The 18,081-nt window shown below is 43.6% G+C and overlaps 1 protein-coding gene across 8 annotated transcripts; it reads left to right on the top strand.

The window, feature by feature from the left end:
• The first annotated feature begins 11 nt into the window (after positions 1 to 11).
• TMEM169 (transmembrane protein 169) lies at positions 12 to 17,742 on the top strand. 8 transcript variants are annotated; one of them, XM_056348194.1, is made up of 5 exons: positions 14 to 163; positions 6,311 to 6,441; positions 11,988 to 12,422; positions 13,884 to 14,450; positions 15,514 to 17,742. In XM_056348194.1, the coding sequence occupies exons 3-5, from the start codon at positions 12,119 to 12,121 to the stop codon at positions 15,567 to 15,569; spliced, it is 927 nt and encodes a 308-aa protein (XP_056204169.1). In that variant the 5' UTR covers positions 14 to 163; positions 6,311 to 6,441; positions 11,988 to 12,118; the 3' UTR covers positions 15,570 to 17,742. The 8 variants fall into 8 exon arrangements, 7 of the variants coding, with proteins under 7 accessions (XP_056204170.1, XP_056204165.1, XP_056204172.1 ...); XM_056348192.1 differs by lacking the exon at positions 6,311 to 6,441 and adding an exon at positions 3,668 to 3,782 and having other exon boundaries at positions 16 to 163; XR_008823379.1 differs by lacking the exon at positions 6,311 to 6,441 and having other exon boundaries at positions 12 to 163; positions 13,884 to 14,935.
• The last annotated feature ends 339 nt before the right edge of the window (positions 17,743 to 18,081 follow it).

Genomic DNA, 18,081 nt, shown 5'->3' with positions numbered 1-18,081 from the left:
TGACGCGCGGCCCCGCCCTCCCGCCCGCCCGCGCCGCGGCTCAGCGCCGGGGACGGCGAGCGGGCGGTGGCGGAGCGGTGCGCGGGGCCCCGGGCAGCCCGTCGCTCCCGCGTCTTGCGGCACGGCACGGCGCAGCGTGGCACCGGGGCCCCGTGGGCGGCAGGTAAGGCGGGTGGCTGTCCACGGGTCGGTAGCGGCCGGGTCCGTCCCCGCGGCGGGGAGCCGCTGGCCGCGCGTCCGGCGCCTGGGCGGGATCGGCTCCTCAGGTAGCGCCCTGGTGCCCCGGGGTCGCGCCGGCCTGCTGGGGCCTCCAGCGAGCCTGCTAGCCCCGTGCGCCGTCTCCTCTGCTTTAAAGGGAGGGGTCGTCGTGTTTTTCTGTACCGGTTCGGGTCAGCTTCCACAGCCATGCGGGAGGACACCCTCAGGAGCATGGCTGAGGGAGCCCCGGCCAGGAGGAGCCCGTGTAATGTTCTAAAGGTGCCGTAAATATCGGAGAAAGCTGCTGGTGTTCTCCGGCCAGGGACCCGCGGACGGAGAATCCCCTCTCCAGGTACGGGCTCTATCGGGAAGAGGTTGGGAAAGCTGAGGTGATACTATTTACCGTATCCCTAACATAGCCGTTTTGTGCTAAAATGTCTTTATGGTGGTTTTTTTTTCCCCCACTTATAATCGTCCTTAATAAGCTCGGTATTAATTATTCAGCTGACGTAGAGGACAGCCAACATTATTTTCCTTTATATTCCACAGTGAAGTGACAGAGCATCTTTGCCCATTGCAGGTGATTTTAACCAGTGTTGATGTGCCTGGGAGCATGTGTGTGCATGTTCAGTATCTCTCCAGGCATCTCCTCTGTCCTTTTCAATGTAAGAGGTGTTGGAACGTGTATCTCAATTTTGTCCTGTTATTTTTGCCTAAGGGGGAATGGCTAATGGGAGAAGAGAGTGAGAAAAAAATATTAAAAGACACATGTAAGTCTAGTGGGAGTATCATTGAGTCAGTTTTGGTTTTTTCATTTGTTAAACATTTTTTTTTTACTTTTCCCAAAACATGTTCTAAGGTCTTATACTTTAAATCAGAGACAGTTATTTATAAGATAACATCTTTATCCTGAGGTTCAGTGTGTTTCAAAGAAAGCTGTATCCCCTCGTTTTAAGTCTAGGGAAGGGGAGGCATGAAGAAGTTAACTTTGTCCAGACTCATTCAGCAAGGGGTGACAAGACAGGAGTGGACTTCTGCATGGTGACTTAGGCCAGTGAGGCAATTGTTAGACAAAGTTGCCTTCTGGATGGGCTAATGTTTGTGGAACACCCTAATATTTTAAAGCACACCGTTGCTTTCTGGAGGCAAAACATGAAGCACTGTGGGTGACACTGCAAGATACGCCCCTCCTCCCCCCCCCCCCCCCCCCCCCCCCCCTTATTATCTTCCACAATCTGTAGGCTCCAAAGATCCCCATTAACTGTTTCTGGCTGCCCTACATATTTTAGGCAGGCTGTATCAGAGTAATCATTAATTAATCCCACGGGGAAGCATTTGTCTGTGCTAGTGAACTAATTCTTCATATTCTGACCTGCCTGCCACCCTGACTGAGATGCAGGCCACCAAGGAAAATCCAGTGGGCCTCTGTTCATAGGACTTGCTTGATTTCAGTGTTCTTCCTGGAAAGCACTATCAAATGATTTTTTTCTTCCTTACCAGGATAAATTGCTTGGGTTTTGGAATTTCTCAGTAGTCATAGAAATGCCATAAATAAGGGGCTGAACATGTGAATTAAGGTTCTGTGAGTGAGGGTGGGAGGAGAAAGGGGAAAGGCATAAAGACCAGAGAGTAAGGGGACAAGAAAAGGAGACGCCCATTCCTTGGCATTCAGTGGAGGGTAGCCCCTTCTGGTACAAAACATATCCACAAAGAACAGAGCTGAGGTAACCAATACTCACAGATATTTTCAGGAGAGCAATGGCTTCTGTTCATTGTTGTGTGGGTTGCCTTTGCACCCGGGATTCAAAGTATACCTTTGTGTGAATCGATTTTACTCTGCTGATTAAAATACAAAATTATTTAAGCTGAAAAGAAGAAAATTCTATTAACTAAAATAAATTTTAATCTTCTCCTGTACTTGTACTTTCTTACTTGAAAAGGAATGTTAATTTTCTTTTATTGGTAGTATTAAAACATGTTGGTCTGCCACTTCATGCAGCCATATAGTGGTAAATTCAGTAAGCAGAAGGTGCTTTTTACATATTTATGTTATTCTATAAGCTTAATGTTCAGATTATTAATTTTTGTCTTAGGAAATGGTATCTGATTAGATGATTTTTTTAAATTACTTTTTCAGTATGTGGCACCTTAAATTTGGAAGAAAATAAATCTGCATTTAAAGCCTTGGAGTCTTAATTTTCAATTTTTGAAGTTAAAAACCATCTCAGTGTTTTTTCCTTGGTATAGCTATCACTTAAAACATTAAATATTCAAAAATCAAGATGACACATGTAGGAAAAGGAATTAATCAATAGGTTTTTTTCCAGTTGTCAGCTCCTTCAGAGTTGTGGGATTAGCACGTTATTCTTCAACATCTACTGTTTTATTTATAGATTGAAGAGGAAAAACTAGATTTCCTGTTTCTGCAGCTCCCAGATTGTGTCTTGGCATTGAATGAATTAGTTTAATTTGTTGAGATGAACAGGAAACCGCATTTTCAGAAAAGTCTACTTTTGTCAAAAGCTGATTTTGTGCTTCGCCAGCCTATGGCTCAGCTATTCAGCTGATGACATCTGCCAGTCCAGTACACCGCCATGCTTCAAAAATCCTGGCAGAAATACGTACTGCCTTAATAATTCCTTATAGCCTGCTGTCCTTCAGGGGGTCTGTGCCCTCCCATAGTTCATAATCCATGTTGGCAAGGGGGAGGGTCTCAGAGTTGTTAAATACCAACCTGATGTGAGAAAACAGATGGCTCAAACAGGAGAAAAACCTCTGCAGGACCCAAATGCTGGGAGAGGTATCCCTGGGGCCAGCAGTCTCACAAGGAGGTGAGAGCAGAGGAGATTTAATGAAAAATGTCTGAGTGCCAGAAATAAAACTTTAGGGTCAAAGACATTTTCTGACAGAGGGTTTATGCTAGTTAGCCTTCAGAAAAAATCAGGCTTGCACTCCAGCAGCCTCTGCTTTCACAGAACCCCACCCTTATGGATGCTCCAGGTTCATATCTTTCTTCTCCTGGGATACCAAATTGCACAAAGTATAACCACAATAATTTCTCCACATGCACCACCATCACCCATACCTATTACAAGAAATGCCTGGATTGGGCTGAAACCAAATGAAAACCAGTGTGAGTTTCTGCTTCTCTTGGGACCTTTTTGTGGGATTACACAAAAGGCCTCTTTGGAAATCCCTGCTACTTTCACCTCCTGTCTGCGCATTCTCTCCTGTGTCTGTTTTTCCTTTCATCACCTTTTGTTAAGAAGTCAGAGCCTTTCTGGTTTGTGGCTTCTGGTTTTAGTGTCAAAACAACTCCTGGTCAGCCTTAGCTGCTGGTCAGGCTCTCTGGTCGATTCATCTCTTCAGGGACATTCCTCTGGAAAGGTACTTTACTCTCAGTGGTATCTTGGGGGATTTCAGTCTAGGAGATAATCGGGATATTACAACCTTTCATCATTACTCCTAGGAATTTCATTCCAGTGTTTAAAAAAAATTATAGAAGATACCACCGACACCTCATTCAAAGTGGAGTTTGCAGTGGTGCAAGATGTAGGATATCACCATCAAAGAGTTTGAAACTGGTACGTAGACAGATTTTCTAAATAATCACACCCCCTGCTAATACCGTGCTAATGATACTGAAGCATTCATTTGTCTGCAATTCAAAGTGCTGCATTTTTAATACCCTGGCACCATGGATCTGTATCTGCACTTGTATCCAGTCAAGAGTCCCCTGAGCCAACTAATTCCTGCTGTTGGAGATACCGTCTAAATATCTTAGATTATATTTACTGTGCAGTGCATTAAGCAATCCTGAATCACTCCCAGGGGAATCTTCCAGTTCTCTGCAGTTTTGCTTTTCAGCAATTCCTGGGCTGCAGCCAGGTGTAACTCTTGGAAAGCTCTGATCTGAAGCCCCCAAATATCTTGCATAGTAAAAACCACAGGATGTAGTTCAGTGTGGTATTTTTCAGATAATCCTTTCCAGACTGGATTTACAATTGTGTTTTCCACTGGGCTGCATGTCTGCACCTTCTTGCTCTTCAATTGCAGGTATTTCTATGTGTGGTTTCTCCTTATTTTGTCTAAGTAAAGCAGTGGGGTGCTTGACCTTGCCAGCGCAGAGCAGGGCAGGAAAGAGAGAGAAGACTGAGATGGTCAGGCATCTTCTGAGTAGGAAAGGAAGGAAAAAAGAGCATGAGGTGCCAACACAGGGTCCTAGTTTTCAGTTATTGTAAAGGTCAGGCAAGAGTCCAGCACGCATTATCACTGCATCATTTCCTAAGGAAAGGAAACGGGTCTTGCAGTCCTTCACTGAAATCACCTGCCAGGCAGGTCTCTATAGCTAGGACTGTACTGTCTTTCTCTGCACTCTGGAAAGGAAGGTGAGAGGATCAAAACTCTGGTTTCATGTACTACATGTTTGCTCTGTTACTGTCGCTAGGCATCTGCTTGGATGCCTAGAGGAGGCACAACACCCATTTGATGTGTGCAGCAAGCTCCTAGCAAATCTTCCAATCCCATTTAATACCAAGCCTTCAAACTGAGGATGAATCAGGTATTATACCAATAAAAATAGATGCTTGTCCTGGTTTCAGCTGGGATAGAACTAATTTTCTTCTTAGTAGCTGGTACAGTGCTGTGTTTTGGATTTAGTATGAGAATAATGTTGATAATATACCAGTGTTTTAGTTGTTGCGAAGTAGTGCTTACCCTAAATCGAGGACTTTTCAGTTTCCCATGCTCTGCCAGTGAGCAGGTGCACAAGGAGCTGGGAGGGAGCAGAGCCAGGACAGCTGACCCAAAATAGCCAAACGGGTGTTCCATACCATAGAATGTCATCCTCAGTATATAAACCGGAGGGAGTTGGCCAGGGGTGGCCGATCGCTGCTTAGGGACTGGCAGGGCATCAGTCAGCGGGCAGGGAGTAATTGTATTGTGCATCATTGGTTTTCCCTTGGGTTTTACCCTTCTCTCTTCCCCACCTCCACTCCCACCCCCCTTAATTACTATTACTATTATTACATTTTTTATTGTTTAAACTTTATTTCAATTATTAAAGTGTTCTTATCTCGACCCACAGGTTTTTCCTTTTTCTGATTCTCCTTCCCATCCCACTGTGGGGGGGTGGGGGTAGTGAGTGAGCAGCTGCGTGGTACTTTTGTTGCTGGGTTGCTGGCTGGGGTTAAACCATTGCAATGCTACACCTGATCCCAGCCTAAGGGAGCTGCGCAGGCAGGATGCTGGGCTCAAGTTGGTGACACTCACTTGTTTGGCTGTTCTATGGTAAAGTGTAATCCATCAGTGATCTGGTGGATGGGTTCGGAATTACAATGGGCACCTGCTGTTTCAAGGTGCAGGATGGCCTGCTTTGGCAAACGCAGAAGTGAGGGGTAGAACAAAGGAATTGAGAGAGCATGTCTCCACTTGATTGTCAAGAGATTTTTTTTTATACAAGATTCAGGGACTTCTGAATTTATTCAAGAATCTCATCTAAACCACTTGGTTTGCTTTGAAGATGTCAAACTAACTTCCATTTCCAAGTCATTCTCCTTTTAAAGCCTTGGTTCTCTTCAAAGGCTAATGTGCACGTGGCATTCATTGACATTTTTAGCACAGTATAATAAACATAAAGAAACAGATCTCATGCCTGTGGAGGCAGTGGGAAGCTTTGAGTCCTTTGTCTCAATTTCTCTTTTTTCTAGCAGTCTGGACAAAGAAATGGGGAGACAAGAGAGAGACAGCACTGCAGGCTTTCACTTTTAAAAAGGTAGACCAGTACAGTTTGGGGATTTTGAAAAAGTTAGTATGCAAGAAAATCAATTAGGCATTTCATTTAATATAAAATAAAAATGCACAGCTATACTTGTATGCTGTTTTCCAGCCTTCAGTAATACTGATCTACACAGCAGTTATTTTTCTGTGACATTTAGAAAAGTTATGGAACAACAGAGGAAAATAAAAAGAACTGATTCATAAAACAGATACTCTAAAATGTCCTTGACTTTTAAAAGAATCCTTTGAAGATGTCATCCAGAAACAATTCAGTGATACTTTGGAGCACCTCTCTTCATTACTTTTTTTTGTTTTGTTTTGGCTGTATCCACAGAATACTGTCAGCAAGTGTTTGGGCATCTGACAGAAGGACAGCAGGGAGAGCAAGGGGCATGAGCCACTCAGTGTGGCACCAGGACCAGCGAGCCCTTAATCCGTACTCAAGCAAGTCAAGTCTTGCTGCAGGTGCATCTTCAGTGATGGTCAATCCATACTGGCTGACACAGGTCCAGCTCATGGTGCCAGTGGGATTGGTCCAGAAGCTGCTCAGCAATGTGGGGCAGCACTGGCACTAATGCCACCAGCCAACAGGCAGGAGCCATGTAAATGAGAAGGACTGGGCAAACTTGGGTCTGTCGGCACTTGCCTGCAAAGATTGTGTTGCTTGCCCACTCCTCCCTTTGCTTTTAGCACCCTCTGCTTCTGATGGGAAGGCGTGGGGCAGCAGGGCTCCATTAGCAATCAGCCATAAAGTTTTTGGTGGTATAAGTCATCTTATTGCGTTATCCCCTCTGCTGCAGTGCTCAGCACCATCCTCTGCTTTCTGCAGTCCAGCTTGAGGACTGCTTCTGCTTGGATGCACAGTCAGAGCGTTTCTTGTCTCTCTTTCCAAGAAGTGAAAATGCTTTGAAGCTTGTGGATTAAGCTGTGTACAGACAATGCAGCCTCATGATGGGCCGCTGCCACGAGGGGCAGTTTTTCTCCCCCTCCTTAGAAATTCTTTCCTCTAGGGATAGATGCATGGTGAACCTGATGAGGGAATCTGTCTGGCTGAAAATAACATTTTATTTTCTTTTAAAATGCAAAAGGGTTATTTTCAGTGAAATAAGTCCCCCTGTCAAGCTCACCGCAAGCTGCACAGACCCCAATACTGATAGGGAGGGGCTAGTCTTGCCTTGCCTTTTAATGTGTCATTCATCACAGCCTTGAGCAGTTGCTAGGTTCAAGTAACTCTGTAATCTAGTTTGAGCTATTTCATCACCAAATGGAGAAGGACATTGTCCTCTGTTTCAGCAGGGCGTGATGAGGATGCATATGTGAAAGATCATGTGGAGTCATTTAGAAATTTAAAACAGATCCAAAGCTGTTGAGGGAGCCCTACCATTTCACCCATTCCCAGAATAAGGTCTGAATTAAACATAGGTCATGCCACATGATTTTGTAAGGTGTGGGGCTGCATGTCCTCAATTAGACCAGTGCATTTTGTCATAACAGGATTGATTGGTGACAGACAGATCTGTCCTGAACAGCTGCATGCATCTGATACCATCTATTTTTCATATGTACAATCTGCTAGCAGATAACCCCTTTAAAAATATTAAGGATTGGAAATAATTCTTCAGGTAACATGCATCCTCAGAAACACACGCATGCACATGCACAAAATCAAGAGGCAGGGTTGCGTAGAGAAGGGATTAAGGATAGGGGTGCTATGGAGTTGATCCATGGCTGGGGAATCCTCTCTTAAAGTGTGTCTCTGGGGTAAATTTCTCCTTATCTCTTCCCTGTCCTGGGTAATTCACGGTGCTTCTAAAGCACAGGTTTTTTGTTCTGCAGATAACCCCTGCATGATGTGAGTGAAGACACAGTGCCAGTTTTTCTTGTGTTGAGCATTTTATGTGACTGTAAAAATAAAAATTGATGCTCCTCACTGCTCACTGTCTACATTTTTTCCTCTAATGTCTGCTCTGAGCAGTTATAAAAAGGTTACTTGTGTTTTAGCAGGGATTTAAGATCAAGGATTTTATTAGCTTGCGGGAAGGCTCTTCCTTCCTGTCTGTGTTCAAACCGGATAATTTCTCTTCTGTTAGCAGCAGGATCAAACCCTGAAAACCAATGGAAAAGGCTTCCGTTGACCTAAATGGTGCAAGGCCAAGCTTTTAGGCTCCTGTTATGTGTGTCAAAGACTAATTCTGTCATGAGAAGTGTAAGAAGCGTAAGCAGCAATAGCTTTACTGCATAGTAACAGAAGATTGTGCTTCTAAAAATTCCTCTACAGAGTGTTTTTGCAGAGCCACCTCCCCAGGGTTCTCCATCTGTTTTCACACAAAGATTAATAACAAATTGTTTGGCTAATAAACTTCTCCCTGCTATCCTTGAAATCTGACCATTTATTTTCCCTCCCTCCCATGGACAGTTATTGGATTCCTGTCTGTCCCTGTGCTCTCACATGGGAGACATCACTAGTATTAGATGCACAGCAATTGTCATGCTTCAGCTCCACAGCAAGGCTTTTAAGGGGTGAAGAGCTCAGTGTATGGCTGACATGAGTTGATGCAGTAGATAGCTGTGTAGTGATGAGAGCTGTCCTTGTTCTTACAGGATGTATAGAAAAGGAAGAGAGAAAAAATAAGCTGTGTGTACTCTACTGTGACTTCTGCAAGAGCCCATTTTTTGTTTGCAAATAGGAAGAAAATATTCTTGGGGAAAATGGGATTGTGGCTTGAACCTGTTTGATTCACCAGCATCCCTGCGGGATGTGGGGCTGATGGTGGTGTTTCGAGGTGCTGTGTTCAGAAGTCTGGACCAGGTGGGAGAGCGTATCCCAGCTGGTCCATTGGTAGAAACAGATGAGGAAAGAACAAACATCTGTTGTGAAAACAAGCTTAAGATCAGGAAAGATCTTTGTGATCTTTCAATCTGACTGCTCCCTAATACAAGCCATAGGACTTTCCCACACTAATACCTTTTCTAGTCAAGTACTGGTGACCAAACAGCTGCCAAGATACCCAGTCCAGATTTGGAAGTTTCCAGTGATGGGACAACTTTCTACAGCCCTCTGTGATGTATATCAAGTGACACCTACCACTTTGTTAAAACACCTACCTAACGTCTGGCCTGTGTTTGTATCTTTCAGCTTTTTATCTTACTGCATCCTCCTCTGCTGGATCAGAGGGTTCTCCTTCACCATGTTTTTGTTTCTGATGTAGACAGACTAATATCAGATTTTACTTCCTTGTGCCTTAAACAGAATAATCTGGGCTTCTTCACTTCCTTATCCCAAGGGCTCTGACCCAGCCACAGCAACGACACTTCTTAGGGGCTTGTCTCCCATAGCCCGTTCCCTCCCCTGTTCTGAGCTCAGGAGCAAGAGAAGTAGAAACTGAGCTGCCACCCCTTGACAAACATGCTGTTGAGGTGTTTCTTTCTAGTCCTGGTGGAAATTCACAGTGGCAGTAGCTGCTATAGCGGGGGTGGGAACATATGACATAGCAAAATAACTGGGGGGATCGCAGGGCATCTTCCGGTTATTAATCAGCATCCCACCTGACCAGTGAGCACAAGAACTAGACATGGATTTCCAGTGCCTATCTGTGACAGATTCCTTGCTTCTCCTCTCATAGTTAAGGCTGACATAATCCTTTAGGCTTTGGCGTTGCACTGAGAACTGATGTTAGTTTATCATCTACTGTGATTTTAACCAATGTCACAGCTGTATAAACCTTAAGGAAAAAAAAACTTCAACCACAAATCTTTGCCTGTAGCTTTATGTTGGTTTTAGATGTTACTGGCAAGTCATCTCCTTTTCAAAGCAGTGGGGACTGATCGTGGAACTACAGCCAGGATCTTTGTGAATCTAATCCCAAATCAACTTCCGTTTCTCCAGACCTTTAGTAGATCACCCCAACAGTGATAGTTTTGGCTTCTCTGTAGCTCCAGGCCTGTTTTCAGTACCTCTGGGAGGGGAATCTCACTGTTGTTTCAGGGGCTTATTAGGCTCAGTCATAATTTTTGGATTTCATAGATGCAAGCCATGAAGTTTTATTGCTAATTCTCAAAGAAAAATGTTAGAGCCTATTGTACTTACTGGATGAATTTACTACAAAGAGTGAGTTTATTCCATATAATAAATTTATTCCATTTCCCCATAAAGGCATTTTTAAAAAACACTGAATGAAAACTTACATGAATTCCACTGATGTGAAAAGATCTAGGAGTCCTGCCAATATTAACACGTTAAGAGCCAGAGCTTGCTATCTTTGAAGTCAGTGGATGGTTTGCTTTGGAATTAAAAGGAGGAAGTGGAAAGTGAAGTATTAGATTTCACTGTGAAGTTTCTTGCATATCCCGTTCCTCTTTTATATTATGGTATGTGTAAAACTGGCTATCTACATGATGCTTCCAAACAGATGTAAAGGCTGTGTTCCTCAGGCAGACAAGGTACAAGAACTGTATTGAGAAATTGCTTCTCATTAGCTCATTTATGTTTGGGGGGGGGGGTTCTGGGGGGGAGGGGGATGGTGGAGGTGATGAGATGCTTTTCCCAGAGACCAGAAAGGTCTCTGGGGAAAAATCCCTTCTTGTTTTTGCTCCATTCTCTGTTGAGGTTTCAAAAAATAATCTGAATTGTTGAGTTCTTCAAAGCCATGTAGAGCCAATTGGTCAGTCTTAGGTGTTAAAGTGACACAAATAAAAGTTGTGTGTGTTTGTGAGAGAGAGCGTACGGGGCATAAATAGTTGATCTAGAGTTCTGCAAAACATTTCAAAACAAACTAGAAAAATCTTGTATCAGTGGGAAGACCAGGACCATGCTGCCACATCTAAAAATGCTCAACTAGTTTCTAGCATCTGTTCAGGTAAAACAATTTCCCTGGCATTGTGTGGGCTATAAACTATGATTACTGTGTTTCTTAGTTTCCTGTTAAAGAGATGAGTTAGATACTAGGTAGAAGCTTAATTATTGGTCATGTGCATTTTTTGAAATATAAATGTGAATGTTCAACAGAGGTCTTCAGAGGTTGTTAAATGTTATTCAGTGTATTCAGATTTGTACCTAAATACTAAATGAATACTTGGCACGGTCAGTTTCGTAATTGTTATGATATCTGAGAACCATTAATCCTGCTTCGTCCATGTCCATGGAGGATTGTCTGTCTCAATGCCTCTTTAATTATATGTTTTTTACTTAGGCAGCTTTCCCACAGATAACAGTGTCACTTGATATTGCTGTTAATTTTGCTTGAATGAGGAGAAAAAACTGAAGCTGCTGTATTTGTTAACAAAGCTTTGAGAAGATTTGGGTTGTTTTCCCTGCACAACCAGGAGACTTGGCTGTGGTTTCCAATTCCCTCCCTAGTGAAGTCATCTTAATAGTAATTTTGCTTTAAATCCACTGTATATACTGTATTTTTAAGGTTTGACAGCACTACATAATGCTAAATTGGTATGGATTGAAACATCATTCATTTTGACATCATTTGATTACTTTTTGTAATACCCTTGCAATGGGCAGTAAATCAGAAGACACTCAAAATGAGAAAGTCTGGCACCAATATACCTGTTGTAATGAGGATGAGCACAGTATTCCTGCTGCAGCTGTCTAATCTAGGCCAATCCCTTAAATCAGTCAACTTCTTTTTCCTCTATGGTTTTGTTTCTGCATTCTCATGTGTATGGGCCAAAACTATTGTCTTCTGTTTGCTTCCAGCATTGCAGAGGAATATTAAATTCACCCAGTAAGCTGTGCTTGTTTAATCTCTTTTTATAAATGTTATTACTCTTTCCTTTTCCAGTAGCTTTGGTTTGTTACATTTAAAATTGGAACCTGAGAATCAGGATTAGGTGATATTACAAAGCATGTATCCATGTAATAAAATTGAAGTTCAGGACAGTAATAAGGATCTTCAGATGACACTTAAACCAGTTGAAAGTAACCCTTTATGGGAAAACCATGACCATTTTTTCTGCTTGGTAAGAAAAAGACACTTTTTCAGCCTTCTTTGTCATTTTAGGCTGGGAATGGAGTGCATAATTTGGATGTCAGCAGTGGGACATCTTACCAAAGCAAAGCATCCATGGGACCATTGCCTAATCAATGACTTCTAAGTGCAGGACCTGTTAGGTTGGAAACAAGTGCTGCAAGATGCCAAGTGAGGGTCTTGAGAGCAGCAGTGGGATGGAGGAGACAGTGCAGAAAGAGAGCAAGTCTGGAAGCCAGAGCCCTCGCCATGGCTCCATGAGAAGGGCTGTGGCAACCACTGTCACCTTTGATGGGGAAGCCACTATGGACCGGAGGAAAAAGAAGAAGAAAGAGTCTCGTCCTGAGTCAATAATAGTGTATCGGTCAGAGAATGAGAATAAGGTGGAAGAAGAACAGGTGGATGAAGAAGGAGGGGAGAGGAGCTCTGAGGAAGGCTCCAAGTTCCTGGGTCAGTCCATGGCAGATGGTATGTATTCCTGGGAACACCCATTTTCCATAAAGTTTTTTTTGATGCCAGCATACGCTAAAGTCAAATGTAAGTGACTCTGGGACCAACCCTCTCCAAGACTGCGGGCAAGGAGAGCCTGAGTTCATACATAAAACCACTCTGAAATAAAAAGCATTACAGGCTGATCTGGGGTGTCCTTGCAGTTCTTTGCAGAGGTTGGTTGTTGCTGCACTCATTTTTAAATGTATGTTTAAATGTTAGGGTTGATCCAGAAGAATGCTGTGTGTGCTTTAAGCCAATGATGCTGTGATCAAGCTCCTGTCCATGCTTAAAACAACTGCCTGTTAAGTGAAAGGATAGAAGCAAATGGATTTAGTGGCTCTACCTGTGATAGGGAGTTTTACTCATTATCTAGGATTTGCTGTTGCTTTCTGTTTGCATATTCTCAGCACGGCTTCCTCTTTAAGAGTGATTGTTTGGCAAGGTCATCATGGGGCATCTTGGAGCCACTTTCGCTTCTGATGCCTGTCCTGGATACCCTTGCAGGGAAGAAGTGTGGGAGGCAGGTCCTATGGCTAATCCTCTTGTGAATCGGCAGTGCGGGCTGGTAGGGGCTTAAATGTGAATGCATGCTCCTCATCCATCAGCTGCAGCAGATTCCCTCATGATCTTAACCCCTATCCTCATGGCTTATCTGCTGCCTTCCTGTTTTGGTGGGCTAGTTCAGACTGCTGAGCCTCCTTTTAAGAGCCTCTGAAGACCTTCTTTCAAGCTAGTCAGAATTAAGACTGGGAGGAAGTATATTTTAGGCCCATAGAGTTTTTGGCCGGTATCATTGCAGGGACTGTCCTAATGAATTTCACTTGGGAACTAAGCCAGTCTGTGACTTTAACATGCATCCCAACACTTTCCTGTTTGGTGCCTTTGCTGATCCCTTAAAATGCAGATATAATTATATGAGAGTTTGTAAGCTTTTTCTAAACTTTGAAAATTAATTTGGATTGAGATACAGTGGAAATGTAAAGTGAAATACTAGCTATTCAAGTATAACTCCATGTATGGATGTGCTTATTCCAGAACAAGAGTCTTAGTCATATTTCACGCCAAGTGTTCACACTGTTAAGGAATAAATCTATGAAGGTACCAGAGAAAATAGGCATGCCATTTTTGATTCAGTTACTGTGGCTCATCTTTCTCATACACTCCTGCAGCACTTTCCCTTCTCATATCGTCCCTAGTGCAGATGCTGGAGTCTTCTCCCTTGTGATTTCTATCATCTGGAATTCATGTCTTCTCCCTCATTAGTTCTTCCATTTTCTTCTGTGATAATCTTCTTTATACTGCATTGCTTATTGCATTCCATCTTTTTTTAATTTAATTATAACTCCATATGCACTATCTAATTGTCTTTGGGGATTTACAGAAAATACTCTGTACTGAAAATAAATCTAATGTAGATGAGTTTATCTGTGTTTGTAGGTGTCTGGAACATGCCTTTAGACAGCCGCTATGTCACCTTGACTGGAACAATCACCAGGGGAAAGAAGAAGGGTCAGATGGTGGACATCCATGTCACACTAACGGATAAAGAGCTACAGGAACTGGCGAAGTCAAAGGAGCCCCCTAAAGAGGACATGCCTGAGAAGAAGAAATGTGATGTTGGGCTGGACAGAGGACCCCACGTTGTTCTCTGGACCATCATCTGCCTCCCCATCATTTTTGTAGTGTCCTTTGTGGTTTCATTCTACTATGGAACCATTACATGGTACAACATCTTCTTGGTATACAATGAAGAGAGGACCTTCTGGCACAAAATCACATTTTGTCCCTTTTTAATCATCTTCTACCCAATTATAATTATGGTGGTGTCTTTTTCCCTAGGCCTGTACTCAGCTGTGGCGCAGGTAGCATGGTCCTTTGGGTACTGGTGGCATGCTGTCAGGGATATGGAGAAGGGCTTCTGTGGCTGGCTCTGCAGTAAGCTGGGTTTGGAAGATTGTTCTCCATACAGCATTGTTGAGCTGCTAGATTCTGACAATATCTCAGGTAGTCTTTCTGGCAAGAGCTCTGCACAGGGGGTTGAGACCTCGGCAGTCTGAGCCTTTGTCCTGGCTGACTGTTTTGGTCATATGTGAATGGTTTTCACCTAGACAATAACACACTGATATTTTTTTTTATATATATATATATTTAAACACAAACTTAATTAATAAAATATTGGGCTGGGAGTGCTCTTTAAATGTCACAGAATGCAAGTGTGCTAGCTTCCCATGGTCTGGGTGGGGAGGTGCATGGCTCTCCAAGGACTTGTCATCTGTTTTAGCTAATTATAACTTGTGGGAATGGTGAGAAAATCCAGGTCTGTGGGGCTCAGGCTGTTTGTGGAGTGGCAGAGATACATGCTGAAAAGTCCACTTCTGTAAAGTGGAACTTTACATTTCAGATATAGGACATAACCGTGATCCGTTGACGCAGTGAAAAGAAGTCTCTACTCAGGGGTTGAACTTCAAGAGACAAGAACCTGTTCAGAGGTGAAGGCTAAATTGCAAAATGTGTGATGTTCCTGCAGTTTTCCTAGAAAGGGTCCTTTAACAGCCCTTCCAGTAAGTGCAGCAGACCTTCCCAGTAGGCTAGCTGCTTAGACACTGTCAGTTTGAAAAACAGACCACTGGAATAGTTGTGCCCAGCCTTTCACTGGGGGAGGACAGCATAGTCCCCAACAAAGGCACGTGAGCTGTACACTGACCTGAAACACACCCATCACATGATGGAAGAGTAGAGCTTGCTCTGTAATGCAGTGCATGGGGACCTGACTGGCCTGTCACCAGCACCCTCAGGTGACTGTAGGTGCACAGACAGGTGGTTAGGACACACCTGCATTTGCTGTCTTGATAGGTGCACTGTTAGGAAGGAATGGGCTGTGGGAGTCATATACAGTGTGCAGTGCAAACAGTTGCATTATAGGCAAGAAACCTGCTCTGAGGAAGGGTGATCAGTTTGCAGGTCACTGCAATGTAGGTTTGGACCAGCAGCACCTATGTTTAAGGAGGTGGAGTTGAAGGTGCTTGGGATGGGACAGTGTTACTGAAACAGTCATTTTGTTTTTCAGGTTGCTCTTATGGAAGAGCTGCTGGACCTTCTCTTTCAGAACAGGGGAGTCCCTGAGCCCGTGTTTGTTAGTGCCAGTGCAAATTGCATTAGTGCCTCAGCTCTGGAAATCTGCATCCCACACACACTTCCTCGTTAATTATACGGATGAGCAACGGATTATATATCCTCCTCTCCTCATGTCTCATTTTCATAATTGGTTTGGCTCCTTTTGGGACTTTGCATGGCATCTTAGTGGGCTCCCAGACCAGGCTGAGGTGGCCACCATATGCTGGAAAAAATTTGTCTCTTCAAAAAAAAGATTAGCAGAAATGTTCTTTTTCTGGATTGACTCTTAGGATTCTGGCCTAAGGAGGACACAGGGAAAATGAAAGAGACGTATAACGGACTCTACTGGGGACTGAGTTACATGTCTGAAACATGAATAATTTTCTGAGTGCTCTAGTTCAGCTGGTGTTGCTAGTAAGTCTGGCTCAGCCCTAACCCAGAGGAGCCTACCATTTGCATGCGTGTACGTAGATAATTTGTAGTGTGCAGTCAGTCAGGCTGCACAGTCACTCATGTCTGTATAGATGTTTCACTTCCCCAGTCTCCCTACCAGAGGGGGAGCTGCTCTAGTTTTAGGATGGTAAAGAGAAGCATTCAGAAGCTGGATTTCACAGGAACTAATGCTTTGTGTTGCATTTCAAGGAGGAGCTCAAGACTACACTGTCTGTCCTGGTTAGGACATCTGGGAACCGGTGATGTATAAACAAGTCCATCCAATCCTCTAGGCATGACACTGAGAAATAAGTGAAGTCCCTGCTGCATCCGTGGTCTGTCCCCTTCTGGGAGGTCCAGCCAAAGCAGCCTCTTAGCGCTGCCGTGAGGATGAACACTGTGAATAGTGTAGAAGCCAAATATCAAGAGCAGGTTTGTCCCCACACTTTACCAATAAAGCAGAGGTGCTCCCTGGGCACAGGTACAGCCAGGCTGTGTTTGCTGCTTTCTGATGCACAGCTTGCAGTTTTTACTGGTTAAGTCTGACAGCTAAGGCTGACACATGCCTGGGACCAGTTCAAGCAGTAAAATGCCTTTCACAGGGCTGTTTCAATCAGGGAGCTTGACGTGCTGCTGAATCAATAGAGAAGTCAAGGATAAGTCATGCCAGTGCTGGCAGTCTGTAGTGACCCAGTGCAGCCACTCTGCTTAATACTCTTCCACATGGAAATTGCAGGCTCCCACATGGCTGGAGGGTGGGAAGAAGTAATGCTTAACAAGCATTAATGGGAAGGAAGGCCTGCTGGCAAGTGTTCTCACGCTTTGCCTAGAGGGACACTGCTGGCATGAAAGGGGTGGATTGTGTATCTTGGCCCCAACAAGTGGGTTTGAGAGAAGGATGGCTGGCAAGTATGCATTGCTGCAGAAGGACAAAACCCAATTCAGCTGTCACTGCCAAACAGCAGCTGTTCAAGGCTAGACGAAAGGCTGGGGTCAGTGGCACAAAGAGCCTTCAGCTTACAGAGGGCTTGAATGATAAATACTAGCTCATTACAGAACACAGCCATGTGAAATGTCTGTTGAGCTGCAGGATTTGCTTTCAGGATTGTAAATAGCCTGCCAGAGTGGGGACAAAACCAAATCTGTGCCTCTTACTGCTATGTAGACACAGAGGAGTGTCAGAGAAGTCATTAATACCCTCCCCCTGCCGTGGCAGCTATGCTGGGATTGGAGGCCACCTTTCTGGGGATATACTGGAACAATCCATTGTGTGTTTTCGAATTTACACTTAACCAAGCTTGCCTCTGCACCTGCTGAAGTCAGGGTGTTCTGCCACTGATTTTGGTTGGGGCTAGTTTAAGCTTGGGATTAGTTCTGGTGCTATTTATAAACATCTTATTGAAAATTTTCTCATAACAAGTCTGGATAGCTTTCTCTTTTGCTCCTGGAATGATTTGCCTGCTGCAAAATATATAATAATTATCAATTGTTGTAATAGAAAAAAGCACAAGTTTTTGTCTTGTTCTACCCTTGCTTTCAGAAACTCACAAGTAATTTCTGCTTATGTGCCACTGTCAAACTGCAGGGAATTCCAGTTATTCTGATTGTTGAGTGTGTTTCTTGCTGCTGTAGTCGGGATGTTTTGTTAAGTAAAGATAGTGTACGTTTGCTGATTGTTATTTTTAATTGCATTCCCTTTTCCCATCCTTGCTGGCCTGGGTGGAGAATAAATATGTACGTGGCTTTAGAATAGTGTTGCTCTCATGTTTCTGCTTGACTTTGTGTTAAAAACAGTGCTGTGGGATGAACACAGTCATTCTATGCTGATAATTGATTACAAGTCATTATCTTTGAAGACCCACTTTAAAGTGTGTCTGAAATGTGTCTCAGTTTTACCTCTTGTTTAACCTGTGCCTATCCAGAACTGTCATATCTCTGGGCTCTGGGTTCTTGTTTGCTTTTACTTCCTAGTGCACAAATGAAAACTTCTGATTTAATTTCATTTCTTGGGTATCTGTTTGGCTTTAGCCCCAAGGATCTGTAGGGAGAGACACGCTTCCATACCAAAATAGAAAATACATTTAACTCT

The sequence above is a fragment of the Falco biarmicus genome, chromosome 8, assembly GCF_023638135.1.
Source record: "Falco biarmicus isolate bFalBia1 chromosome 8, bFalBia1.pri, whole genome shotgun sequence".
NCBI classification, from domain to species: domain Eukaryota; kingdom Metazoa; phylum Chordata; class Aves; order Falconiformes; family Falconidae; genus Falco; species Falco biarmicus.
Note: the sequence above shows the minus strand (reverse complement) of the source record. Positions and strands in the feature narration are given on the sequence as shown.

Coding starts and splice junctions, on each gene's coding strand:
- TMEM169 (XM_056348195.1), top strand. CDS start 12,119: ATGCCAAGTGAGGGTCTTGAGAGCAGCAGTGGGATGGAGGAGACAGTG. Junction 12,423..13,883: donor GGGTCAGTCCATGGCAGATG/GTATGTATTCCT, acceptor CTGTGTTTGTAG/GTGTCTGGAACATGCCTTTA. Junction 14,170..15,513: donor TACTATGGAACCATTACATG/GTACAACATCTT, acceptor TTTGTTTTTCAG/GTTGCTCTTATGGAAGAGCT.